Raw genomic sequence first — 27819 nt, 5'->3', positions numbered from 1 at the left:
ATTTATAAACATGTTATTTTACATAGTGAGCAATTCATTTTAATACTTGGCATAAGCCAGTTTTCTATTTATTACAAAAATATGTCTGTATTATTATTAAAACGAATAATTCTATATTAACATTGGTATTATTACAAGGCACCTACATGAAGAAATTGGGCTTCTTAATAATTAAAAAAAAGGACAGGTAGCATGGTTAACGCTGTTTAGAACCTTATAACTGTATATGGCTTTACTTATGCATTACCCTGGATGCCAATTATTCTCAAGTAAATACACAACTCTCATTAAACCTCAGAATTCGTAAAGTTTTCTAAAAAACCTATCCATTTTATATGTACAAACTTAAACTAACTTAGAACCTAAATATTAATCATATACAATGTGAAACATTGCTCCTGTACATAGTTTGGTATTTTGCGTCCTTTTTACAATCTATTAGCCCATACATGGCATAGCCCCAATATACATCTCGGAACACATCACTTAATATCAGCCAACCAAACTGCTGAGATCAACCAACAACTCACTGCTCAGAGCTTCTGGATTCAAATTCACCAAGATTGGAAAAGAACATTCTCAGCCGACGGGCCCAGGCTCTGGAACAACCTCTCTACCGACATCAGGAACCCGTCCACCTTCCATGCAACCAAGAGCCACCTCCTACGTGAAGCTTTTGGACACTTGCCTCGACCGTATTGATCCTCGCTTGGAAACCCTTTAGTAATCAGTATGCCAAAGCATTCTGGTGCACATCCCTGACAGAATATCATTGTAATTATGTTACTGTTTAAAAGCACGGCATTGTGGGGCACGTGTAGTTAGAACAGGCTTCATTGAGCAATAATAGATTTTAATCTCAGTATTACAGGTATTGAAAGACTTGTAGAAGAGTATTGCCAGTTGTCCATAACAAGCCAATTGCAAAAATCTAGGAGAATCATCAAATGCGTGTAAGTATCTCAGTACAAGTTAATATTAGACATACAGTACAGGCGGTCCTCGGTTATCCACCGGAATCCGCTCTGGAAGTAGCGCTGGATAGTGAAACCGTTGTAAAGTGAGCCCCATGTTAATCAGTGGCGGTGAGCGTTGGATATGCCATTCGTTGTAAAGTGAAACGTTGGGTAACGAGGACTCCCTGCATATGCCTTGACTCTAAAACATGCTCTGAGTTCATAGTGTTGTGTCGGGCAAGAAAAGTCCCTCATAGCATGATATCTAAAAAAAAATAACATTTTCTTTCTGATTAACTATTTGGATCTGAAGGATGATATTGTCAGAGAGGAAATTAGCTTGCTGCTTGATATAGCAATTCATGATATAATAGCATCTCATGGGTTAGGTTACCATCAGATAATATCATGAAGTAAACTATGATAATTGCTGGAGCCCATTCCCCGTACGGCCTCTGACATAGCATGGTATTATCTCATTGCAAAGTAACCTGCCCGTGCAGGTAAATATTCCCTACGTGTAGAAGTATCGCATCAACTACTTTAGAACAGACCAGGTCATACAAGATCATATTCAACATCTATCAAAAACTCAGACTCGGGAATATATATAAAACAAAAATCAATACTCATCTTTTAACTATCTCTTTAGAAATACATTCACAGCTTGAATGTGACAAATGATAATGATAGATTTTATTTCCTGTATTTATTTAACCTGCTCTAATTAAACAGTCTCGTTACAATGCCGATGATTCAGTGATTGATTCAGGGCACGCAGGAAATAGTGTATATTGTTTTAGGAGTGTATAATTTAGGAGCTCAAAATTAATGCACATTGTACCATTTTCACATCAATCCCATTAATTTATGTGCCAAACTATTTCAGGCAATTGCATAATAGATGAGAACACCTGGAACTATTCTACATAAACAGTATAAAATGATACAAATGGCACTAATTATAATGATGCACTTCCATTATCCTGCATCTATTCTAAAGTCCCCCCAAGAGCCTGATCATTATTTGTAACAGAACAAGCTTTCAGCTCTTGCTGTTATTATGATGCATGCTATTTTCACTCCTTTGGAATGGAACTTGCACTCCTTCATCCAGCCATTTTTAAAGCATACTTTAGGTACAGAAAACGCGGATATCACGCGTTGCGTTTAAAATGCCGTGATTCACCTCATTAATGGGCACATTTTGCCAATGAGAGACATTAAATAACGGAATGCCCCATTTTATTTTTCCTAGTAAAGAAGATTATTCTTACCTAGTTGTAGAGGATCAGACGGATTTAAGTTTCGAAGACAAATGTCTAACATCTGCTACATATTCGGGGGATGGCACGGCATTGATAATTCAAAGAACTGAAGGCAGCGTTCGGTTTGGACAGTGAAGAAATACTCTTATCCTTAGTCCCTCTAGCTGAGGAAACCAGGATTCTTTCCTGAAACCGGACCAAACAGATGCCACAGTGTGACGTTTTCTGTGACGTACACCTGGGGACATGCCTCCCACATGCCATATTGACAGTTCTGCAACAGTTGTGTGTGTGTGTCACTTTATCAGATTACAATCTGCTCCCATTAGGGGCCGATCAGTCATGTTTAATGCTCTGGGAGTTGTACACTCTGAAATCCAGCCCTCATACATATAATATAAATAATATATTAATGTAAATATTTATTCTCTCTACTTCACCAGTTTTCAATTTAGCCAAATCAGAATAAATAAATTGAGTCCCAAATTAATAGGTTTAAACTGTGTACGGTCCTCGTTGACCGTGGCAAATATTTAAGTTGTCTAACTGAATAAAAGTATGGCAAATGCACCCAGATTCGGAAAGCTGGAGATCAAACAACGGGTGACACGTTTTGGTGGAGAGTGCCCCCAAGTTCTGAATTAGCGAGTCATTATAATAGGCGAAATTCAATTATTTTAAACATCAATTTCTTCATTAGACAGATGCAATAACCCTTAAAATAAAATATTCAGTTCATGTGTAAGTTTCAAAAGTTATTTAAAAATCCTTATACTTGAGCGTTTCAAATGGTAACCATCGCATACACACCGTTAAACTGGTCTCTGCCGTTAGCTCATTTTCGGTGTTATTAATTAAGCGGTAATAGTGCCAATCAGGGCACTGTTACATGGAAACTCCTATTAACATCAGTGGGGGGAGTTTCTGTATGATAGAGCCCAGTTTGCCACTGTTGCTGTTTAATGACAAACCCCTTTAACGGAGCGATCAAAACAATATTCTACGTGTTTTTTTAAAACAGTTCTGTAGTATTGGATAATACTTACCTTTCTTTCTTTTTAACTCTTAATGCCAGTTTAATTAGTTTTAATATACTGAGCATCCTTTGATTTCTACAGCAGGCTTTAGCACACTTCACCAGCAGTGCAAGATCTTTGTAACACTTTCCTGTTTGTGATAATTTGCTGCCAATATTCCCAGCAGTTTGAGCTGCAAAATGTAACAATAGATAATGTTACTTTAGTAATATAAGGATACATTGTAGCTGCTGAGTTACACTGCCTGAAGGATTGATTTGAAACTGAGAAGCAGCCATTTAGTAAACCCTGGTATGCAGGATTTTGGTGATCGATCACGGGAGAATTAATCAATAGGCAGCTTATGTAAGATTTGGAGGGTTCACTAAATGGCTGTCAGTGCAGCAGAAGAGGACCAAAGATGGAAAGTTCTGTGGGGACGATCATGTGACCAGGCAGTCACTAGATACAATTGGTGCACTGCTAGAGAGAGGGCAGGGCTCAAAAAGGGGTGTTCCAGGGCCTGTTTCAGAAGAGGAAGGAGATGTGACTGTGTAACTGGTTGCTATAGAAACAAAAAATGCTTGTTACATTATAATACATTAAAGATGTCATTCAGAATTGTTGTTTTTTTAAATGCTACAAGTATTTTCTCATAGTACAGAAACGATTTAAAAAAAAAAAAAACACATTAGGATATTGCATGGTTTGCAGCTTTAACTAACTTTTAATTCTAGTAGGCCGTGCATATAGTGCTGGCGACGGCGACGTGACCGATGACGTCACCCGCGAAAGTTATAATTTAACTTTCAGTGACGGGGTCATTGATTGGTTTACAGACAGTCACATGTGGCGACAGTCTATAAAAAAAAATCAAATTTAACCCGCTACCAAATTTTTGGTCGCTCTGTCACCCTTACTATAAGCGCTGGCGACTGAGTCAATTGTTTTGTTTTGGAGCGCTGTCGCGGGCACTATAAGCGCAGCCTTAGTTTGGAAACTACCAGTGACCGCGATGTATCCTGCATACAGTATACGGCTGCACGGGACATATAAATGTTACATTTGTACAGCGCAGATAGATTGCTAGAAATAATAACTTGGTTAAAACGCACTTTTCGGCACAATTTCACTTTCACCAGTGTAATTGTGTCTACTTAAAGTAGCAAAACGTGAAAAATCCTGTTTGTAAATAAATCCGTTTTATAGTATTAGATATTGTCTGCATTTTTTTTTTTAACACTTTTTTTAATGCCCTGATCATCCTTTGGTTGCTAAATAGCAATTTAGAAAGTCACATCCACTTCCTGATTTGAAACAGGCTCTGACACACACCTTTTATAGCTCTGCACTTTGACAACAAAGTATCACAAACCGATCTGTTGCTGTGTTCCAAGCAGCAGACTATTACTCTGAAATCTGTAACAATAATGTTCCACTTAGTACTACTATAATGTTGCATACCAGCAGCAGCATTTTACAGACTGCATCACAAAGATAGAAGGCGGCCATTTCGTTAGGCACACAATCAGGATTTTACAGATTTGTAACAGGAGCACCAAACGATTACCAGCTTAGGTAAGGATGTAGCATGATACATTGTCACATACAAATAAGAAAAGAAGAAAGGGGGGAGACGTATTGCTGCTTTAGAACACTGATAAGAGACCGTCTCGCATCCTTCGGGGCTCGTGCACTTATTTTGTAGCAAGACAACATTTTGGGAACAAGTTGTTTAGGTAACAGAAGGACCTATGAGAAATCCTTCAGGTTTTACTTTTAGTACCTTTTCCTTTTTATAATACAGCATTACACAAATACACGGTCATTTTAAAGAGGTCGGGGCATTTCTACGCTTTAAACAATTGGGGTTAGCCGACATTACTCAGGTTCGCCTTCCTGCGCCAGCGTGATAGGAGCGCCACTGGTGCAAACACTTGTTACCTGTGCAAATAGCAAGCTGCCGGGGCAATGTTTTAATCAACTGCTTATATCTGAACAAACTTTCATCGTTTCAAGGTCTTGAAATCAAACTGAAGCCATTAAAGGTCGAGCTATTAGCTCTCATTCCTAATGCAGAATTAAAGACGAGCCACTTGTTCTGCTATCAGATAAAATACAGTGCATCTGTGACCAACGGTCACTGCTCTCATAATAGCGAAGAACGGTATTCGTGTTTGTCGAGAAGCAAAGTGACCAATCTCTATTGAACCAGAGCTACAGCACTGATCTTGCACTAAACTGACTATTGTGCTCATCTTGCTTATTGTACAACTAAGGCTGAGTCCATAGTGACTTTAGCCGCGCTGAGGCTGAGGGAAAGCGGGTGCTTTCCCTGGCCTTAGTTCGCGCGCCGTCCGTGGACGTGTCGGGGTGGCGGGCCAGTGACGTCACGTAGCTGGTTCGCCCTCATTGGGCAAATCGCTCATGTGACTGGCCCTGCGCTCCCGTGAGCGCCGAAACTTTAAACTGACATGTCGGCTACGCTTCCGCATGCCTGCGGAAGCGTGCGCGAGCCCGTGCTAAAGCCGCTCTCAATGCGGCTGAAGGGTCTCACTGCCGAGCGTGACTCGGCACGGGTCAGCCCCCAAGCGCTGACCATGCCCGCGGCCTTAGATTGCACTAGTGAGCATTGCAAAAGTGATCGGGACATAAACAGCAGAAAATTTACTGCGTGTACATGTGCTTACCGTGTGTATGTGCTTACCGTGTGTATTACACCCGCTAGTGTTTAGAGCAGGGGTCTCAAAATCAGTCCTCAAGGGCCACCAACAGGTCAGCTTTTCAGGATATCCCTGCTTCAGCACCTGCGCTGAAGCAGGGATATCCATAAAAACTGACCGGTTGGTGGGTGGCTCAAGGACAGAGTTTGAGACCCCTGGGTTTAGAGAGTGACCCCCAAAGGTTGCAAGTCTCCATCAGAACCAAACTCCCACCGGAGGTGGTAAAGGCAGCGATAGTAGGGGACTTCCAACGTGAGCGGCATAACCCAAAGTTATCCCAACTATGAAAGGATGCAAAGAATGTAACATTGTCTGAGCCCTCACATCAGAACCGGACCGTTAAGGTGTCTCATGACAGCAATGTGCAAAGTGAGGCACGTGCTGGAATTTTTCTGGGGGGCGCGGGCGCTTGCAGAAGCCCGCGCTGTTCCCCGAGGCATTAACATTAAATGCCGGGGGATCGCGTGAGGCCTCTGCAACAAACTTACCTTGATTCGGACGCTGTGACCCATCGCCATGGCTACGTGGTGTCATGCGGGGTGATGTCACACGCACTGCTCTATGGTAACGGGGTCAAGCGACGTCACCCCGCGGCATCATTTGACGCCGCCAAAGGTAAGCGGGGCGCGATACGGAGAGGGAGCGGGCACAACTCAAAAAGTTTGCGCTCCCCTGTCTTATGGCATAGGCCAGATTGGTAAATGTCCTGTTCCTTCCGTACTCTATTACATATAAAAAAAAATTCATATACAAGACACCCCTTGTATTTACACTAAACAGAATATACCACCATACAAAATCTCACTCCATATAATACACCAACATAGAACCCCCTTCAGCAAAAAAAACAACTTCAGATCAAAATTACAATTTGTTTGGAAACCACAAAAAGATAATAAAACATCCAGTTAGCAGAATACACACGCAGAATACACACACACACACACACAGACACACACACAGACACACACACACACACACACACACACACACACACACACACACACACACACACACACACACACACACTAAGTTATGGTGGGTGAAAAAGGCGACAAGAAACCTCCACCATAGAGCAAACAAAAAGATCACTTGTGATGTGAATGTGTTCACAAGTGATCTTTTTGATAGAGGTACCCACAATTTCATTATTATCCTTCTGGCTGTATGAATCCGAATGGTCTCAATTAAGTAAAACATGTAGCAGTATTTTTCATGAAGATAACCCCAATATCAGATTTCTGGCAAGAGAAACTATAAACAAGTGATTAGTGTAATTGGCATCGATTAACTTTAAATAATGATATAGTACTTAGTAATTATTTTTCTTTGGTTCGCTAAATTCATACCTGCTGCATATCGATATCTATCAAATGATGGGACCATAATTACATTACTAACAAGAGATTAACAGATTTGTTAAAATGTATTATTTTATAAAATAGATTTGTAACTACATTTTACCTATTAAGCATGCCACTACTATTAGTTCACTTATTCCTACGAGGCACCCTCAACTATAGAAGAACTATATGAAAAACTGATGAATTAATAAGGTTTGTTTTAAAATAATTTGATACAGTAGATTTACATTGTACCATATTACATGTTCTGCATTTACTAAGATAAGAATCGCATGCTTTGAAATGTGTTCGATATCCTGCGGTTTGAAGTATGGAATTTGTTTAATATCAAAAAAAATATCCAAAATGTAGCATTTTTTAAGCCACGAGTAGAATAATGATGCATTGTTTGAAAAATAATAAAATGAAAACATAATATATTTTACACAAATGCCTCTTATTCCCACAAAAATATTTATTTACATATTACGACAAACAATGGGCATTTTTACAACCAAAAAAAGTTTATTTAAAATTTTACAAAAACAAACTCAGCAAAATTTGATAAGCAATGGTAACGCTTACACCCGGGGTATACTTCAGTCCTCAAGGGTCACTAACAGGCCAGGTTATCAGGATATCCCTGCTTCAGCACAAGTGCAGCAGTCTTCGGCAGGCACGGATTGAGCCACCTGTGCTGAATCAGGGATATCCTAAAAACCTGACCAGTTGGTGACCCTTGGGGACTGGAATTGGCCACCCCTGTGGCCCAAATGGCCCATATTCAGTTGATATTTTGGGCAGTTTATTGGTGTACTGATATCACTAACATTTCGTCAAATACCCAAATCGCATCCTACAACTGGTCTCAATCACACCCAAAAGTTTTGCAAATGTCTTTTGATTTTCATACAATTTTGAAGCCAAGACATGAAAAAAAACCCAACCTATTTTTGCACCTACAAATGATCCAACTTTTACAGCTTAGTAGGCAATCACAACTACAGTAAATCAATTTGCCATCTTACCCACCCCATTAAAAAAGTAAACATTCAGAATTACCACACACACAAAAAATAATAAAATAAAACCCCTAAATTCACATATCCGTGTAGAGAATCTCTTACACTACCAAAGATGAACCCTCAGCAATATTCTAATTATGTATTCATCTTTTTCCAGTTATTCGGTTTACCTTTCATTATATGTAAGCTAATGAGCACACAAACACTTATATGTAGCTTATCAGCATTGCAGATGTAGTTTTGTACATATCAACCCTTTTGCTCATGGAATATTCTCTTAGGAGGCATCTTGAGTTGGCTCTGGAGGGTCCTGCTCTTCTGCTTCTGGAGGAGGAAGTGGTGGTGGGGGAGATGGCAAGTCCACCTCTTTTGTCTGAGCAGCCAGATACTCATGGATAGACTTTTCTATCTGGGGTCGGAATATATGGTTTAGTTTTGGGTCTACCACCTGAGAAATAATTCTGTCGACCCCAGCTTCAAGCATTCCTGATTGAATGACACTTTGTCTCAGCCCATTCCTCAGTTGGTTTTTGTTCATGCCAGCGTTCCACTCCTGCTTATCTAGGTGAGTTGACACAAAGTTGTCCACTTTCTGACGGAGATTTTGGTAAGCTGGCTTGGTGTCTACATCAGCTAAGCAATCTCTCCGAAATCCATCAAACAGGCCCCGGCTTTTAAGCTGCTCTACAATCAAGGCAATTAGCTGGGAATCGCCAGGTGGGAGTGATGCCGGGTTTGTAACTCCTCCGACTGACGAGCACCCGCTCGTACCGCTGCTACTGCTTTCTGCCATAACTCCCTCTTGCCTAAGAAAGCCGTCTACTCCAGTAGGTCCCGCGAAACACACCTATTAAATCACAACATTAAAAGAAGTAGTTTAGAAATGTATCTGACATTATACTATTCCCCGAGCACAGAAATATTCTGAAAACCGAGAAGTCTATTGTAATTGTAGTAGTGATTATATACACATCTCTAACGTTTCGTACGTAACTGCCGGCACTCTAACCTTCAGGAAATTTGCAGCAAACTTCACAAACCTGTGTAGTTGTAATGGCGATTTGCACAGACACGAAGCGCAGAATCCTGAAATATTCAGATGGCAAAATTGTCTCCTGCAAGAGAAAAAATAGTCATTTAATTTAACAATTAAATGAGGCTAATGTATACAAATCTTCTCTTACAGCAGACAATTGCAGTGGTTTTTCTTATTTCATTTCAGAGCTCTTAAAAAAAAAAAACATTCGTCAGAACTAAATACAAATCCCTTAGGGAGACCATACTTTGTTTGGGCTTTTAGAATAATTTGTATAATACCACTTATAAGCATCTTAGTGGAGAATTATCTCCTTGTATTGTGGATAAGACAGTGTATCGCTAGTTGGATGAGAAAACCAATTTCCCCTGCTTCTGCATATCTATGTAAATAATGTCTATTTTCACCAACAAAAGAATATTTCATTTTTAAAAACACAGGTGTATAAAGTGTGGATTCCTATACATTTACGTTTGATGCTGTCTTTCAAAGACTAACACAATAAACTTTACAATGATAGCTATATGGCAAATTTGACAAGTACATCTTGGAACAATAACCTCTACATAGCCTGAGTGGTGGATAGCCGAAATGAACCATATAAACCGTAAAACAAAAACAGCAAAGCCAGCGCAACATACAAAATGACACAACGACACAACATATAGTACAATACTTCAGTCCTTATCTGCTCACGAGTAAGGGGCATTTAGTAAAACCCTTTGGCCAAAAGGTTATAAGCCAGCAGCCACTTCACGGCGTGACCAATCTGCAGGTCCTAACACTACCTGGCACAATTCTCATGTACCCCTCTTTTCTGCTGGAGGGTGACAGACCGTACTGGTTCTGTGATACACAGGAACATGATAAAATCTGCTAATTGGAAAGTGGGGCGGGGCGAGCTTCAAACCCTGGGGAGGAGGGTCACACCTCCAAGCAACAACAGCTGCATAACCCAGCAAGCTCCAGAACCCCAAAACCTACCCTCACATCATACATACAGCATATATATATATGTCAAAAAGCAGTGCTACTGAGCGTGGCAAGATATACAAACAAAAACAGAAAGCCCAGCGCATCATAAAAAGCGACACAACATATAGTGCAATACTTCAGTGATTATCTGCTCATGGGTAAAGGTCATTTAGTTAAACCCTTTGGCCATATAAAACAGTACGATCATTAAAGGATACATAGACTAAAGCATTAAAATATATATTTAGCAATTTCCGTCTTAAAATTATATTACTAAAGTCTTAAATACATTAAAATTATTTAAAAGGAGGCGTGGCCTGGAGTCTGTTGGGCTGGTCGCATGTCAGACTTGCACCGTGTGACGGGGAGGAAGGGGTTAATACCCGATTTGCTATGCATTACTGTGTTTGCCCTGTCCCAGATGTTTTTGTTGCCCATTTACAAGCCATTCCCTGGCTGCCATGTGAAAAGACAAAATGCATTGCTCGCCATATCCTCTAACCGACACATGATAGCAGTATAGAAACCGGCATTTCAATGAGCTGTAGGTATTTTTATGACGAAGCTTCAAAGGGGTCTCAATGAGCTGTAGGTATTTTTATGACGGAGCCTCAAAAGGGGTCTCACAGATTTAGAGTCTCCCTGTCTAAAAGGGTGTCAGTTATGAAAAGACCCAGTTACCCATAAGTTATACACGGCCGGCATTCTGAGGTATCACAGATGCCAGTCTATTGACATTTATTGGTCAAAAATCAGACGGAGCGGCACCAAGTTATGGGTGTAGCACAGGTATGCTAAGTGGCATGGGCGTCAACCTGACCCATGCGCCCTGCCCACCGGACAGCCCTTTTGACCGGTCTTATGAACTGTGGGTAACTTGGCTATTCGTGGGTTGTTTTGTTCCCACAAGGGGGATTGGATCCACATGTTAAAGATAGCTTTGGCCAGTCTATAACTGTGGCTCCCCAGGTATCCCCAGTGTGATTCCTGAATTTCAATCCATGATGTAAAGATGCAAGACTTTGTTCCAGCCCAGCAGCAACCAGTCCAGGAGTGAAGGGGTTAATAACAACATAACCACAGGACTTTTAAAACTAAGGTTGCATTTCTGGCGCTTGCAAGCAAAGGACAATTTCTTTAGTTCCAAGGACAATTTATTTTGTTCCCTTATCCCAGTGAGTGTTGTTTTCATTCTATTCTGCAGATGTCGTGTGTTTGTCTATTAAGGAAATAAATCACAATTTATTTTGCAACTTGTTCTGTTCAATCAAGTACCCAGAAATATAAATGTGTTGATAAAACTTGGTGTCAACGTTACACTTCGTCTCCAGGAAGAGACTCTGTCGATGTAAATTACATGACTGCCTAACTATTAAAAAATAAGCCCAGCTACATTAGCTATTGCCTCTGGAACATAAATATGCCCCTGAGTACAGCGCAAAAACACAGGGGCGATTTACCTGACTATTTCAGGAGAAAGCCTGCTTCGGAGAAGGGCGCCCAAGATGGCGGTTCCCTTCATGGCAGTGTGGAATCGGCCCAACTCCAAGTACAAAAGGTGACATTGCTCATATACAAAGCTAAAAAATGCCTTCCAAGCGGAGGTCCAAAGGGCTGTGAAGGACATAAGAAGGGACCTGGCTCAGCTGCAAGAACGCACCAACGACCTCGAAAATCAAATGTTGGATGTGGTCACCACTCAAGAGAACACTGCCGAAGAGCTGAACCGTTTGAACATGAGAGTGGGCGAGATTGAGAAATGCCAAGAAGATCAGGACAACATACGCATTCGCGTACGGAACTGCCAGAATACCTGAAACATTTCTTCTAAATGTTATGCCTGGAAATTCCAGAGCCCTAGCTCCTCCTGGATAGGATGCACAGGGTGCTGTGTCGGCAGACCCGTAATGCCAACACGACATGGGACATTATACTACATATGCATTACTACTATACCAAAAAGGCCAGAAATGGTTCCATAATTGAGATCGATGGCTCAACTTTGCAGATATCTCACCAATCTCCCTCCAACAACAAAGAGATTTAAAAGCAGTCAGAAAGGCCGTGTAGATGGGGTCACCCCTTTCAGCTGATCGTCCAAAAGGAGGGGGCGCAAATCTCTAAAAAGGACCTACTAGACGCCTTAAAGTTCCTGATGTGAGTCGGAGCACAAGAAAGGAAGTTAGCACACGCCACAAGCTGCAGAAGCAGAGGCAGCCACTACTTGGTTCTAGGGCTGGTTCCCAGACCGGATATCCACCAGATGGGTGATCACCTACCCTAAGGAGTTAATCTTCACAGGAACAGTGATGCAGAAACATACTCTAGAAACACTCGTGACCCCCCCACGGCTCTAGATCTTAGACTCTGCGATTACGTCTGGCATGCCGCCTGAACTTTAATCTCTTCTCTGTGCTACGGGACTGGCCCGGGTCGTACTCACTTCTCAGGTCATTTAAATAACGGTCTCCCTGAGCATTTCATTGAGGTTGGTGAGGGAGTTTTTGGAGGGGACCAATAGTTGAGGCCTAGTTTAGCACCGGAGATGGTGACCAGGGCCTGCTGGCCTAGGCCCCATTTATAGCCTTCCAGGGGCCCGAGTCCATGCCCAGGGCCACAACGGCAGGTCTGCACTCGGCCCCTGCAGAGCTAATGCTCTCTCCCCACTCTCCCCCCTCAAATATAGCAGTTGGGGTTTATGCGTTATATGCAATACAGGCATACCCCGGTTTAAGGACACTCACTTTAAGTACACTCGCGAGTAAGTACATATCACTCAATAGGCAAACGGCAGCTCGCGCATGTGCCTGTCAGCACGTCCTGAACAGCAATACCGGTTCCCTACCTGTACCAAAGCTGTGCGCAAGCGGGGAGACTATAGAGCCTGTTTCACATGCGTTATTTACATCAGTTATGCACGTATATGACGATTGCAGTACAGTACATGCATCGATAAGTGGGGGAAAAGGTAGTGCTTCACTTCAAGTACATTTTCACTTTACATACATGCTCCGGTCCCATTGCGTACGTTAATGCGGGGTATGCCTGTATGTTATAAGTTGGGTAAGTTGCGGCTATAACAAAGCATTCAGCTAATGTTAATAAAGTTTCATTACGGTTGACGATGCAGGCATCTAGACTCTAAGTTTCCCCGTAAGGGCAAGTTTATAGGCACCGCAAATGTTTTTGGTGAAGGTCCCGGTGCCTCTAGGCCCAGGTAGCGATATTCTCCTGCGTTCTTTTGTGTTTATCTGTGGAATATATTTAGTATTATCTGTATATGCCGTGTTTTCTTTTTTGAGAAACTGTACATAATACCGCGCTCCTCCCTATAGAAGTTTGCTGCAGGTAAAAAGATAGGCCTTACATATAGAAAAACAAAAAGAACGATTCCTGCGCTCCTACCAATTAGGCTAAGATAAAATAATATTCTCATGAAAAAGGGTATTTGGTTAAACCCTTTGGCCAAAGCATTTGTAAGCCTGCATGCCACGTCAAGGCAACCCGTTTAATGCAGGCACCTACACTATACTGTATATATATGTAATAATTGTCCCATGGACTAGTGAAAAAAGTGTTAAAGCCCTGAAGGGGTTAAATAAAGCATGAGCTTATGTGAGTAGTGCAATTAAAATCTGGCTAAAGCCAGTATCATACTTACCTTTGCTATAAAGGTAATCAGGGTGCACAAATTCCCTGGTGTGAATATAATACAACTTACACATATACATCTCTCTGTAAGCCTTACACATTCACCCACCATTCAATGGAGGTGATGTCCAGACTGACACTGGGGTGTAATATACCTGCACTAATTGGAAAATTGGTAGGGGCTCAGTAACTGCTATGTAAAGCAGATGAGCATTTAAACCTACCCCTATGACGTTTCAGAGATACTAAATTTAAAATGCCCTATGGGAGTATGCAGCAAGGAAAAGGATTGCCCAATATTAGTGAGAAACTGTACATAATACCGCGCTCCTCTCTAAAGAAGTTTGCTGCAGATAAAAACCCCTTCAGGGCTTTAACACTTTTTTCACTAGTCCATGGGACAATTATTACATATATATACAGTATAGTGTAGGTACCTGCATTAAACGGGTTGCCTTGACGTGGCATGCAGGCTTACAAATGCTTTGGCCAAAGGGTTTAACCAAATACCCTTTTTCATGAGAATATTATTTTATCTTAGCCTAATTGGTAGGAGACCGTTAGTGAAGTACCCCGCTACAGCTGAATAAGGTAAGTGTGTGTGGGATAAGGTGCTAATGGGTAACGTAGTAGGTAAATATAGAAAGAGCAAGAACCCATTGAGTGCTTTCAGTGGGTTCTTGCTCTTTCTATATTTACCTAATTGGTAGGAGCGCAGGAATCGTTCTTTTTGTGTTTTCTTTTTTCCCTTCCCCCTTCTGTCTCCGCTATCCCAACGCGGTCTCTCGTAGGCACGTTACAAACATTTTATTTCTTAAGCTAGTTCCGTTCTCATGTCTTCCATTAAAGGAAATCCCTCATAATGTCAAAAGCTTTAATAGTCCTAAGAAGCACCGACCAGCTTTTGATAACTACAGCAAACTCGTTTTAGTAGGACATCGTTTCTTATATATCTCCACAAGTCTTCGTCTTCCACCAAAAAAACAAAAAAAACAGATGTCGCATTACTTATTCACAATGCCTTCCCATTTAAACTAGAATTAAAACAGAGATAAGGTAGATTTCTGTCTGATAGGCATGTTGGGCAATTTGGTTATGGACAGGTCACATTATCACCTGGGCCTCAGGCATAAAACAAGTTGTAGACTCCATGGGCACCTGTATGTAAAGCACTTTGTTGCACGAAGTACACAGAGTACATAATATTGCTAAGTAACTATCATTATTGCCCTCTGAGCTGATGGAGGTGTGTGATATTTAAGAGTGTAATGAACAAATATAAGATCTTAACATTACTTAAAACTTGTAGGTCACCTGATGAAGATTATTTGTATTTTATCTTTGACTCAGTGACTCCACAACTTTGTAATAGATTCAGAACTGGCACATCATCAACAGAAAGCAAGAAGAATATAATATCTATTAGTTTGCTCAGAGATTTAGAATCATGCGAAACGATGCATTTATATGCTATTTTTATTAAATACTTATCTACTGGAATGTTTGATTTGTTGACACGTTTACTCACCTGCAAATTTACCTTGTTACATCAAAAGTGTGTTTATAAGGTTTTGACGGGCTCAGCGTTCTTCTAAATTGAGCCGTCCGGTGTACTGTACATGCTGAAATCTGGAAGAGAGTGGGCAAAAATGACTTCATGGTAGGAGCACCGACCGCACAGCCCGGGGGCCGAGAAGTCAGTCGCTGGGTTGTAGGCAGTGGAAACTGCAGATACATTCAAACACTGGAGTTTCATTCGGAGAATGAAGAATAATTGTTGAAAATCAGAAACTCGCATGGCTTGCACCAGCAGAATCCCTAAAACATAGAAAAGGTTTTCTTCATCAGCTTTCGAAGTGGCTCAAATCGCACAGATCGTGTCACACAAAATATCAGTCTTTTGGCACTTTAGGCTACTAGCTTGGGTTTATATTTTGTCCCACCTAATGTTGTCCCCATAGAGTGCAATTGTGAGTTTCTTTTTCTAGCTAGGATTCTTATCCTGACTAGTTTTCTGTGCTAATGTATATTTATTCCCTATGCACCATGGGTTTTTATGTTATTAGAAGTAATTATGGAGAGCGATAAGCATTTCTCATGTTTGTACACAAAATATCAGCCTGGCATTATTCATTTTTTTTAAGTGCCGAAAGGTCCATTTCAATACGTTTTGGTAGGAAAAAAATGATGCATTAAGGAAGGGATCCAATTAAACCCACGCGGTGTATGTGTGTGTGTGTGTGTGTGTGTGTGTGTGTGCGTGCGTACACGTGTCTTTATTTATTTATATAGTGCCATCCAGGTACATAGCGCTTTACAAAAACATGTGATATAATATTATAACACAATGGGAATAAGCACTTCAGACAAAGTAGGAAAAGGGTCTCTGCCCCGAAGAGCTTACAATCTAAGTGACCCTATTTGAGCCCCTTTCATATTTAGGATAGCAATATTGTGACGGTAGGGGTAGCTGGGGGACCTAATAAAGAGAAACCACAGCTATTTACCCCCCCCCCCCCCAACAAAAAACAGGGAATATGTAAATTTAACCCATGTCTGTAAAAGTGTATTTCAAAGCATGTATTCTTTATTCCTTGTGACAATCCTTCCCCCAGTTAGAAAGCCGGCATTGTCTTATGATGATGTGATTTGGGCTACCTGTGTGTGATTCTAAGTCCTGTCTTTTACATAATTACTGTATGTCTGTATTTATGCCTGCATTAGCAATTCCTCCCAGATTAGATACAGTACCTGGTATTGTGTGGTGATGGAATTAACATGTCAGCTCTGCAAATGTAACTGATGTTATGTGCCAGTTCCTATCATTTCTATGGAGGGAGATTCTGTAATCCCTTTAGCTGAACTATTCCATAGACAAGATATGATCAGAACAAAGGTAGGGCACTAGTTAATAGTATCAGTTACCAGGTCTGAGCCCCAGGCACTGTTTCTCTTAGCTGGCTACCCTTGCTCAATATTAAAGGATAGCCACCAAGGGGTATATAAGGAACACTGCTGATCAGAGCAGGAGACTACGAGATGTTAGATGAACATCTAAAGAAGCTCAACAAGAAATTCTACAAGGAACTGGACCAGAACTCAAACCCGCTGATCAAGAAGCTTGCTGCGATCTCTGCAAACCCATTTGACCGCTACCCACGACCCATCACAGCGCTGAACCTGTGAAACCAACTCAACTGTGGCAAGTAACACAGATCAAGAAGCTTCCTAAAAAGTGCGACAATACACTCAACAAGAGAACTTGGAGTAATGAGGCTCAAGCCTCGGTATCCAATATCACCACTGACAGATTTAATCTGTCAGTCAGAACAGAACGGTCAGAGCAGGAGACTAGCAGGGGGAGAGACCATCTGAGAAGGAGTGTGGAGTTGGACTGTGACCAGCTGGAGGTACATGTCAGAGTGTCTGCTGTGTTCAGCACTCTGGTATCCTGAAGCAGACAAGCAAACAGGGGAAACCCATTTCAAGTGGGTCCCTGCACCTAGGAAAGGTAGATCTCATTCCCCAGACCCCCTTGTGCATAATTTTGTATTCTTGTGTGTTTCCGAGGTCTTATCCAAAATAAATCTCATTTTATTTCACTACCTTGTTTTGTCCTGTGACTGATCCCTTAAATATAAATGGTGTTAAAAGAACTGGTCTACCGTGACAATTATGTACATTTCAAGCATTTTTTATTCCCTTGCTGTATTAGCCGGTAATCCCCTGTTGGGAGGCTATTCCACGGATCCACTACCCTTTCGGTGAAGTAATACTTCCTCACATTTTCCCCGAGCCTGCCGCCCTCCATAGAAACCCAGGAGTTCTGCAGAATGAAACATTAATTCCGATACACATGCCCAGTAAGTACAGGGCACCGCCTCACAGCCTCCCGCTGTATAAAGCCATCAGCTGTGCCACGTATCTGTAAGTCCTGGGTAAGCAGCGCCACGGTCTAACCCCCGCATTATTCTGAAAGGGGTTTACAATGGATACATGTGAAAGATGCAGTCCCAGGAACATTTAGCAAACACTAAATATTTAGGTATTCCCAATGGACTAATCATCTCATCACTTATGTCTAACAGACAAAGGGCAATTACCGTAAAAGTAGCGGCGAGCATTATGCTAAAGCAAGGAAATAATCATGAAAGGTCTTAAAAAATTTTTTTTTAAATATGTATATTTTGTTGTCACTTTTTTAAGTCTACTAAAGGGCTGATTTGTGTAAATGTCTAAATGTTACGGCATTTTTCAATCGAGCGAGATTTGTAAGAATTATTTAGGCCTTTATACAGTTTGAAGGAGTAAAGACACCAACTCTGATAACGACAATGAGTGTGAATTAGGGGAAACTGGTTCAATTCCCGGTGTTGGCTCCTTGTGAGCTTGGGCAAGTCACTTTATCTCCCTGTGCCCCAGGCACCAAAATCATAGATTGTAAGCTCCACGGGTCAGGGACTGTCTGTAACATTCCTACGTGCTGCGTACTGCGCGCTGTACTGTATTTGTGACGCGTTCTGAGTCCCATTGGGAGAAAAGCGCAATATGAAAAAGTTATTAAATGGTAAACCATTTAACAAATCTAATCCCACTGCAAAGTATGAAATAATGATTTTAAAATGCCTACCCGTTATGTCAGGACAATTAACAGTTTTGCCTTGCCCCAGATTATTCTGACCTGACAAAACAAACATTTTCCATTTCTCGTAAATTGCAGCTTTCAGTTAATAAACTTACACTTTAAAGCAGGGGGGCGCAAACTTTTTTCCCTGCGCCCCCCTGACGGCTGTCCCCTCACTCCCGCGCCCCCCCAACACCAACTTACCCGCGCTCCGGCGTAATGGCGTCACGTTGCCATAGCAACGTGACGTCACATGACCTCGCAGCGTCATTTTGACGCCGCGTTGCCATGGCGCCGCAGGGAGGAAGCCGCCGGAGCCACGGTAAGTTAGGTTTACAGAAGCCCTGCAGCTCCCCCGGCACTTAATTTAAGTGCCGTCGGCAGGGGGGCGCGCCCCACAGTTTGCGCACCGCTGCTTTAAAGCATTGGAACCAGGGGTCTACTGGAGCTGAACCACATTAGTTTCAGGTACGGGGACCAATATGAAGCCTGTTGTTCTATTGCATGGTCATTGAAATGCCTTGAGAGAATGCCGATAACAACACCAGTATCTCGGGAACTTGTGATCGCCCTAAATAATACCTGTATAAAATGTATTTTAGGCGGGATTGCTGCTTTCAGGTATCACCCAACACACATCAGTCTGACCCGGGCACCTTCTTTGGCAGTACATAACTGGAAGTCCTCAGTCTGCAAATGAACACAACTGACCTGCCCTTGGTAGATGGCCGTTTGATGCCATGCTACTGTATATTAAACTGATAATGTGCAAATATGAAGAAATTAAAGAAAAAAGTACCACTATAGAGTTAAAAAAAAAAAACTTGTTTGTTAACCCTTCATTATAAGAGATAATCAATACCCTTTACAGAATAATGTTAATGAAGCTGAACTGTACAGCCAGCTATGGAAATTGTTACTACTACAATGGATTACTCTTTCGTAAAGTAGAGGTTTAATTTACTGTATAAAGTAAAGGCAGTTTTAGTTGATCCATTACAATAGCAAATATTGGGACAACCAAGCTGGCGTAGGGTATGCATGGTGAAACCCTTCAGATTATCTGCTCCTGAAACCACTCCTCCATATGCATGTATTCCATAAGCACCGTCTTGGAGAGGGAGGTATAGGAGAAGCCTATAGTAAATAGGAATGTAGAATTCCAATCAAAATACTTACACAAGGGAGCAGCTCCAATATTTACAGCCGTAGAAGGTTCCTTCAGCTCTGTTTGCTCCTCTATTTGCACCTGTTCCCACACGTCACAAAGTTTCCCTTTTGATCAGAAGGAACAATCTTTCAAGACGTTCATTTAATCCCTTGATACAATAATCAACAAATGTCAGCATGTGGACAACGCGCCACTTGTCACGCAGTGACAAAAAGGACATTCATATGTTGCATGTTTTTGTACTTTTCTAGTCTGAACTCTACAGTTTCACAAATGTACTTTGTGTATGCATTGGGGAGTAGTAATGAGTATCTGAAAAGTTGACTTTTGCATGCATTGCTCTATACAGAGCTCTTAATTATTCTGATGACCTTATTCAACAGTTTGCTAAATATTGGGTACATTTTTTTTTTTAGATCTTTCTGTAGTTTTATTTTTCCTGGAGAGTCCATCCATGGCAGTGCACACCAATGGGTTAAGCTCCACACTAAAGCGGAGATAAGAGACAGAAAAGTTCCACCTGTAGGAGGCCCTAAATAACACCACCTTTCCTCCCCAGGTATCCTTATGATACAAAAGCTGAAATACATAATGTAGACCTGTTAATTATCGTACAAACAAATGCTAGGGTGGTTATTGGTGTGCATTGCCATGGATGGACTCTCCTGAAACGGTGTTAACTCCTCTTAGTTCCAGAATGGTTCTGAATGTTACATTCACCTTTTTTTGTACCAGGAATAACACAGAGTAGATTCCCTGGAATCTCTCTGATCATGGCACTGGCTGGATTGCCCATTCGTTATTTGACACTTGTTTTTAACACGAGTGGCCTGTTTTTTGGCAGTTAAGATGTCTTGAATTTTTGTCTCCTGGTATCTCCCTGAACTTTGAGAACTATACTTTGCACCTAAGTATCTGAAATGGTTTGAGCCCAGAACTCCCGAAACGGATGGAGCCTTCCTCTGACACGTGTCGCCTGCTCCCATTTCAGTTCATGCAAACCTTCCAGTCACTCTATACAAGGGGCCATCTCTTCTTTGACTATGAAAGGGAGAGCTCTGACCAACACGCCAGGTGGGTGCCCTTGAATACCCCCTTCTGGGTCTATATGGTCTCATATTCCGGACGTTGGTTCTTTCGCTCATCGCAGAATTTCCAAATCTCAGCCTTTCCTGCGGTAGAAAAATACTCTTTCCTCCTGAAGCTCTCTCTCTATTAGTGTCAAATTATTTCTTAAAAAGGTGATGACCTTCGAAGGGAATTACGCATAGATTGTTTTTAGATGTGGAATCCGCTTGCCAAGATCGTAGCCAGAATGCCCTCCTAGCTGCTACCGACAAGGCCATAGACTTTGCTGCCAGTTTTACTGAAGCCAAAGACGCCGCCAGCTTCAGCTCAGTGTGCGGTCTTGATGATTTGGGATTTTGACTCCTTTCTCTAGACTAAAGCCTCTTCTCTGTTTTCAATCAACAGTTTGAGTGCTCCAGAGACTCACGTTATGGCCACCACCGGCCTACACACTGCTCCTGCAGCAGTAAAGATTTTCTTAAAGCCCCTTCCCTGCGCTTGCCGATAGCATCCCGAAAAGAGGCTGCGTCATTCGTCTCGTGAACCTAGATATCGCGGCATCCACTATCGCTCATTCTCTGAGTACAGAATTTCACTCACCACTTTAATGAGGCTCAATGAGATCCAAATGAAATGCAGACGATTCCTCTGCGGAGTAGTCACTAACCGACGACTTGTGCCGTCTCCTTTGAAGGTTTGTCAATGCTTATTGTAGCATTGCAGTAGGGCAGCGGTGTTCACCGGCAGAGTATGCCTTCCTTAAAGTCCTGCACGTCTTCTACGCGTGACGAATTCCGCAGCATTGCCTCCCTCCCCCCCCCCCACCACATGTTGGCGCCCCTCCAAGCCGACGGGAGGGCCATGTGTGAAGGCGCTTCAGTGTGTTTCTAGCGGCTTACCTCCACGGTCTTACCAGCATAGCCGTCTGGTCGGCTCCACAGACCGGCAACTCCTTGGAGTGTGGGACGTGCGGGCGTCACACGAGGCAGTCAGGAAAGCCACACTTTAATTTTAATATAAACAACTGCATCAGCTAACTTAGGAGAGAAAAAGAGAAAGATGGGGCTATTTATATGGCCTCCCCCAGCCGGAACTTTGTCTGTCCTGTATGTCAGCTATAGGGTGGAACTTAACCCATTGGCGACCACTGCCATATGGACTACCAGGAAAAATATTTTACATGTAATTGTTTTTCCTTTGAAAATGTCTCCATTATAAACAAATGCTTTGTAGAGTTTTTAAATCTTTAACAAACATCTTTTGGCAAGAGCACCGTTTGCCAGTCATCAAAAAATATATTAGCCGAGCGATGTCCCTTTGTTTGCAAAGTAATAATTGTGCCATCAATAGTGAAACAGAGAAACAGAAGTAGTGATATACTTGAATCCAGGGTTCCCGATAAAAAGCGATACATATTTCTATCTTGTGGGAAAAAATAATAATAAGTAAAGCAGTTACTTTAGGGGTGGTTAAATACTCATTAAAAAAGGAAGCCAAGTACAACAAGTTTTTTTTTTTAAATAATGTTTGATCCGCAATGCTGAACTGCCTTTTAAAACCAGTTGATATAGGTGAGCGAGTAGCTTGCATTATTAGATCTTACCTGTCTGTAATAATGGGATTTGAATATTAAAATATTCCCTTTTTCTGCACCTCTATTGGAAAAGTACCCAATGTGCTTAGTGAGTAAGGTAGGAAATCAAGTCATACTGACAATACCGAACTAAGGGGCCTATGCAGAGAGCAGCGAATTTTAAAAATGGCGAATTTAGTAAAAAGTAGCTTTTTTGGAGAGTTTTATTCTCCATATGCAGAAAAGTGCGAATTCTGCTATGTTTAACATGGATGCGTGTGGCGAGTTTAAATTGGCGAGATGCGCGCTTCAGAAACGTGTAAAAACAAATTCGCGCCTTTTTTTTCCCATTGCAATGGCCGCGAGCGGCAGCTTCTTGCCAATTTTTTCTGGCGAGGCAAAAAGGAGACAATCGCGCCATTTTATTGGCGCGAACAGCCGCTAGATGCCGTTTTATTTATTATTTGTATTTTTAAAACTGGCGAGATTGAGGTTCTCGCCAGCCGCGAGGCGAGTTTTACAAATAGAAAAGAAAAATAGGCGCGTTTTTCGGAACTCGCCATTTTCTGCTGTTTTCTGCGCCATTTTCTCCAAAAAATGGCGAATTTTGAAATAGCGCTGCTCTCTGCATAGGCCCCTAAGTACCTGCACGCAAAGATAAGTATGGCATTCATTATTCATTCGTCCACAGTTCAGGTTCAGTATATCCCAGCTTCAGCACAGGTGGCTCAATCAGAGGCTCAGTCGAAGACTGCACCACGTGCTGAAGCAGGGACTCATTGAGCCACCTGTGCTGAAGCAGGGATATCCTGAAAACCTGACATGTTTGGGGGGGAGGGGCTTGAGGACTGGAATTGAGCCCCCATGTATGTCTCCTTACAATACATGTGTCAAGGAATTTAGACAAGTTCCGTTTACACAAAATAAAAATTGCCCACGAACGTGTTGAAAATAGTGCTCTCATTTTAAAGTTACACAAACTTCAGACGTTGCCTTCTTTGGCCAGACACAACACCCCAATAGCATAACGAAGGCCCCCACTAGTATATATTTTCTGACAGTACACACCAGTGAAGTAAAGATACAGTATGGGTATTTTGTCTTTCCCCACAAAAATAGCTTTCTGGGAACCCCTTTTCCCCCAGAGATCGTTGTTATGTACAGAGCCAGTGGAATGATTGCAATAATATTGTTAGCGGGGGTTCCCGTGTACCTTAGCAAATCATACAGAATACGGAAGGTCGCATTTTAACCGCTGCTGGTCCCGTGCGCATATTTGGTCACGAGACCTCACCGGCATAATTAGCCAGCAACATTAAGGAGTCTGGTTTGAGACTTGCAGCGCGAACTTTCCAAATTCCGTCTGCATCAGCCATAGTACACACCAGAAAAAACAAAATTTCAAAGAAAGCCCAAGGGTCACTCATCGAGCGTCCATCGGGTCGATTGGAGGCATGCCCGAGTCCGGGAGGACTTAGTTGATGATCCGGCTAGATCCGTCTCAGTGATGATACCGCACTGAGAACGGAAAGGCTTTTGTAGATCTGTATTTGCAATATTGTAATGCCCTCCTCTTCCTTCTGCACCCCCGGCCCAGCCCTCCTCTTCCTTCTGCACCCCCGGCCCAGCCCTCCTCTTCCTTCTGTACCCCCGCGGGGCCCAGCCCTTTTGTGTAATTAAACAAAAAAATGAGGGTGGAATGTCCACTTGTAGAAAATATAGTATGTGCAGTAATACATTTAGTTTTTTCACGGAAGAAGCGGTGGGTCCCACAGCAGCATTAGACAGATTTTGCCGCTCCGCTCGTGCAATCACAGTAACAGAACAGGACTATACCCAGACAACTTGTATTATCTGAAAGTAACTATTCCAGGGATCCTGGGATTGGTCACTTTGTACCGACATATAAAAACGTGGCGATGTTTATTGCCCCTTTCTATAAACAGAGAACATGAACATTTTCTGTGACGCTTCTACTCCTGGACGGATGCGCATTATGATGTTTGCCAAGCAGTTTTATTCTTACAATAGATTAGTGTCAGAGGATACTACCAATCGCAGCGGACATGTGTGGGAATAAACAAACCTGTGGTTCTTCTGAGACGTACATTTGTATAAGAATGTATATGGAACACGTGTTTGAGTTGATTTTCACAGGACAGCTCAGATTCAGAATTACCGAGGATGTACGGGGATTCTGCCCTCCATCTTTCAACGGTATTCATAGGAATAAAATCATGATTGGGAGCCCTTCTCACTGCGACACCTCAATATAAATATTACATTTATAATGTGTGTGTGTCTGTACAAAAAATAAAAGCTGCCCACACAACACCCAGATAAAGTGGGGGGCCCCTCTTAAATGTTTGGGTTACCATCACAATGACAAACGTCCGATCAGCACAGAGTGACGATGGGGTAACCGCCTCCGCCGTCACGTACAGTAGCATGTTTAGTGCGGTGCGAACACGCCTTGTGATAAGCAAAATATAGTTTTTTCTTAAGTAGCTCCCAAAATCAAACCAGGAAACAACCCCCTATTGAGTTTAATGGTTACCCTAGTAATACCACCCTTCTGACCTCTGCAGGGGGCAAGAACAGTGCCACCCCCTCATTTTATGCAGTGGGGAAAGGGGTACACTCCGTGATTACCACTTGGCATAATAATCATGGGAATGGGATTACTAAAATAACCTAAAATATCGGGGTACACCTACATTCGTGACATGAAAGAGGGACCCTTTACTAACATTTGTAACTCATGTGCTCCCATCGCCAGCCGACCTCCTGCCTCCTACACCGGCAGGTTGGGATGACCTGCGGCCTCTTCTAGGGGCTGGGTTAGTGCAATCTCACACATGATCTGTGCGCGTCTGCGTCTGTGCTGCAGCATCACTCCACTGCGACTCCGGTGACATGATAGCCACCTTCTCCCCCCCCCCCGCGGGTATAGAAGGTAGGAAACCGACGGGGAGGTCACATAAGGGTTAAAAATATTAGTAATGTATCCGCTCTCCCCCTGAACTCCAATGAGAACTGATTCCCCCCGCCACCCCGAGCAACATGGGGGGGGGGGGTGATGGGAGCTGAAAGAGGGGGAAGGGGGGTGATGGGACCTGAAAGAGGGGGGAAGGGGGGTGATGGGAGCTGAAAGAGGGGGGAAGGGGGGTGATGGGAGTTGAAAAAGGGGGGAAGGGGGGTGATGGGAGCTGAAAAGGGGGGGAAGGGGGGTGATGGGAGCTGAAAAAGGGGGGAAGGGGGTGATGGGAGCTGAAAAAGGGGGTAGGGGGGTGATGGGAGCTGAAAGATTGGGTGGGGGGTGATGGGAGCTGAAAGAGGGGGTGGGGGGTGATGGGAGCTGAAAGAGGAGGTGGGGGGTGAAACCTCCCTATAACATTACCTTCAAGTATAAAATAACTCAGAACACTGTGACTTAACTTAAAGTTGCCCTTCCTGTAAGTGCACATGCGCTAATGCAACCAGCAGAGGGTGATTTAACCCTTTAGGCGCCCCAAGACGTAGTCATGCCATGGAGTCGGGCACCCCAGGGCGCATCGGCTACGTCACGGCCAAGGAAAGCTCTTTTTTCAGCAGAGACCGCGTCGTGCGTTCACATGGAGCTCAGGACGCGAACTGAAATAGGGGGTAACGGAAGAGGATGCTTCAGTTTCAGGGTCAAAGGCCGACGTGGTCACGCAATCACTTTCAACAATGGTCATGTGACCGCGCTTTGCAGGAGGGGCGTGGCACTCAGAGTTAAGGCCCCACTGTGCGAACAAATGCATGGTGTACCCGGTATGACACGCGGGCCCCCGTATGACACGCGGCCCCCGTATGACACGCCGGCCCCCGTATGACACGCCGGCCCCCGTATGACACGCCGGCCCCCGTATGACACGCTGGCACACTATAGAAAGTTAAGGCAAAGAAATGTGGTGCTGTGAAAATATTACATCATAGAAGTGGAATAAATCAGGAAAACAATCAGATAGTTGGTATTATGATCGGAAGGTAACGGAACATACACTTTGTAACAGAACACACCGTGCGTTACTCTTTAGACTTGCGTTAAGCATTAAGAGGACGTCACAGTAACACAGTACTTGTCATTCATATCACCGGCAAACTATGCTCCATGAGCTATAACTAAATAATACGAAACAGTGTTACTTACTTACCTATCACCAGCGTCCAAAATCAGGGACACAGCGGCTTTACACGGGGGCAGGCAGGTCAGCCGACATCTTCATATATCCAAATCCTGCAGAGATTGAGGGAACCCTTTGGTAGCTCTGGGAACAGGTCAGCCCCTATTACCAGGGCTCGGAGACTCGGAATCAGGCCACAGTAGGGAGCAGGAAATTCTAGAAGGGAAAAAACCCTTCGTTACACAAACCTACAAGATCAATTGTAATATTTCTGAACTGTGAAGAGAAAGCTTTCAAATGTCATCGCTTTTAACATGTTTACTTTGGAGTGGGATTTTGCATTAATAATAGAATAATCCTATTGCAGTGTAAAGTGGCAGCTAAATGGACTAAAACAGCAGTATAATGCAAATAGTGACCCAACATGGGAAAAAGCTGAAAGCAGGAAAAATACAATCACAATGGATACATTATTACATTAACTACAATATTAAGTTAGCATTTCAATGTGTCACTTCCATTTTTACTTTTTGTACCCCTTCCCCATAATATAGGATTTGTACATTCATTAAATGAGGTCGACAAACCAAATAAAACATCAGTGCATTGATTGGGGTTCTTATTTCTAATTAATGACATTCTTAAAACAAAAATTAAAAGACAAATAATACAAAGTCTTTCAGATTGATCCACACATTAATATTTGCCAAACAGATTGTACTATAAAACAAAAAAGATCTCTATACAGAGGGAGTAAGAAATATACTTATTTTGGCCTCTCAAGCAGGAAAACGGTTAAAATTGAGCCCCAAAACCCCAAATACAAACATCTCTATGGCTGGAAAATGCTGCAGCTGTAACCCCCATTTCTGAGCGTTAAACCTGTTCAGTGAGATAGTGGAACAGCGAGAGTAGTGTGCGAGCGGAACAGCGAGAGTAGTGTGCGAGCGGAACAGCGAGAGTAGTGTGCGAGCGGAACAGCGAGAGTAGTGTGCGAGCGGAACAGCGAGAGAGTGTGCGAGCGGAACAGCGAGAGAGAGTGCGAGCGGAACAGCGAGAGTAGTGTGCGAGCGGAACAGCGAGAGTAGTGTGCGAGCGGAACAGCGAGAGTAGTGTGCGAGCGCAACAGCGAGAGAGTGTGCGAGCGGAACAGCGAGAGAGAGTGCGAGCGGAACAGCGAGAGAGAGTGCGAGCGGAACAGCGAGAGAGTGCGAGTGGATTAGTGAGAGTGCGAGCGGAACA

At 42.8% G+C, this 27819-nt stretch overlaps 2 protein-coding genes across 7 annotated transcripts in view; both read right to left on the bottom strand.

The window, feature by feature from the left end:
• PTPDC1 (protein tyrosine phosphatase domain containing 1) overlaps positions 1-26744 on the bottom strand; it is a 73738-nt gene extending 46994 nt beyond the window's left edge. For 2 of the 3 annotated variants that reach the window (XR_012788649.1, XM_075574924.1), the window contains exon 1: positions 2234-2568. Coding sequence is in view for 1 of the 3 variants with exons in the window: in XM_075574924.1 (XP_075431039.1) it covers positions 2234-2285 (52 nt within the window). In the remaining 2 variants the exon portion in view is untranslated. Of the gene's footprint in view, positions 1-2233; positions 2569-26607 lie in introns of those variants that run through there. The other variant, XM_075574925.1, reaches the window with a different exon arrangement.
• Positions 7811-26747, bottom strand: BOD1 (biorientation of chromosomes in cell division 1). Of its 4 annotated transcripts, XM_075574928.1 has the most exons (5): positions 26608-26732; positions 19797-19892; positions 15522-15622; positions 9372-9446; positions 7811-9178 (listed from the first exon to the last, which is right to left on the bottom strand). In XM_075574928.1, exon 5 carries the CDS (start codon positions 9122-9124, stop codon positions 8609-8611), a length of 516 nt encoding a protein of 171 aa, XP_075431043.1. In that variant the 5' UTR covers positions 9125-9178; positions 9372-9446; positions 15522-15622; positions 19797-19892; positions 26608-26732; the 3' UTR covers positions 7811-8608. The 4 variants fall into 4 exon arrangements, with proteins under 4 accessions (XP_075431043.1, XP_075431042.1, XP_075431045.1 ...); XM_075574927.1 differs by lacking the exon at positions 19797-19892 and having other exon boundaries at positions 26608-26747; XM_075574930.1 differs by lacking the exons at positions 9372-9446; positions 19797-19892 and having other exon boundaries at positions 26608-26747.
• Positions 26748-27819: the final 1072 nt, after the last annotated feature.

The sequence above is a fragment of the Ascaphus truei genome, chromosome 17 (genome assembly GCF_040206685.1).
Source record: "Ascaphus truei isolate aAscTru1 chromosome 17, aAscTru1.hap1, whole genome shotgun sequence".
In the NCBI taxonomy this organism is placed as follows: domain Eukaryota; kingdom Metazoa; phylum Chordata; class Amphibia; order Anura; family Ascaphidae; genus Ascaphus; species Ascaphus truei.
This window is presented reverse-complemented; position numbering and strand designations above follow the sequence as displayed.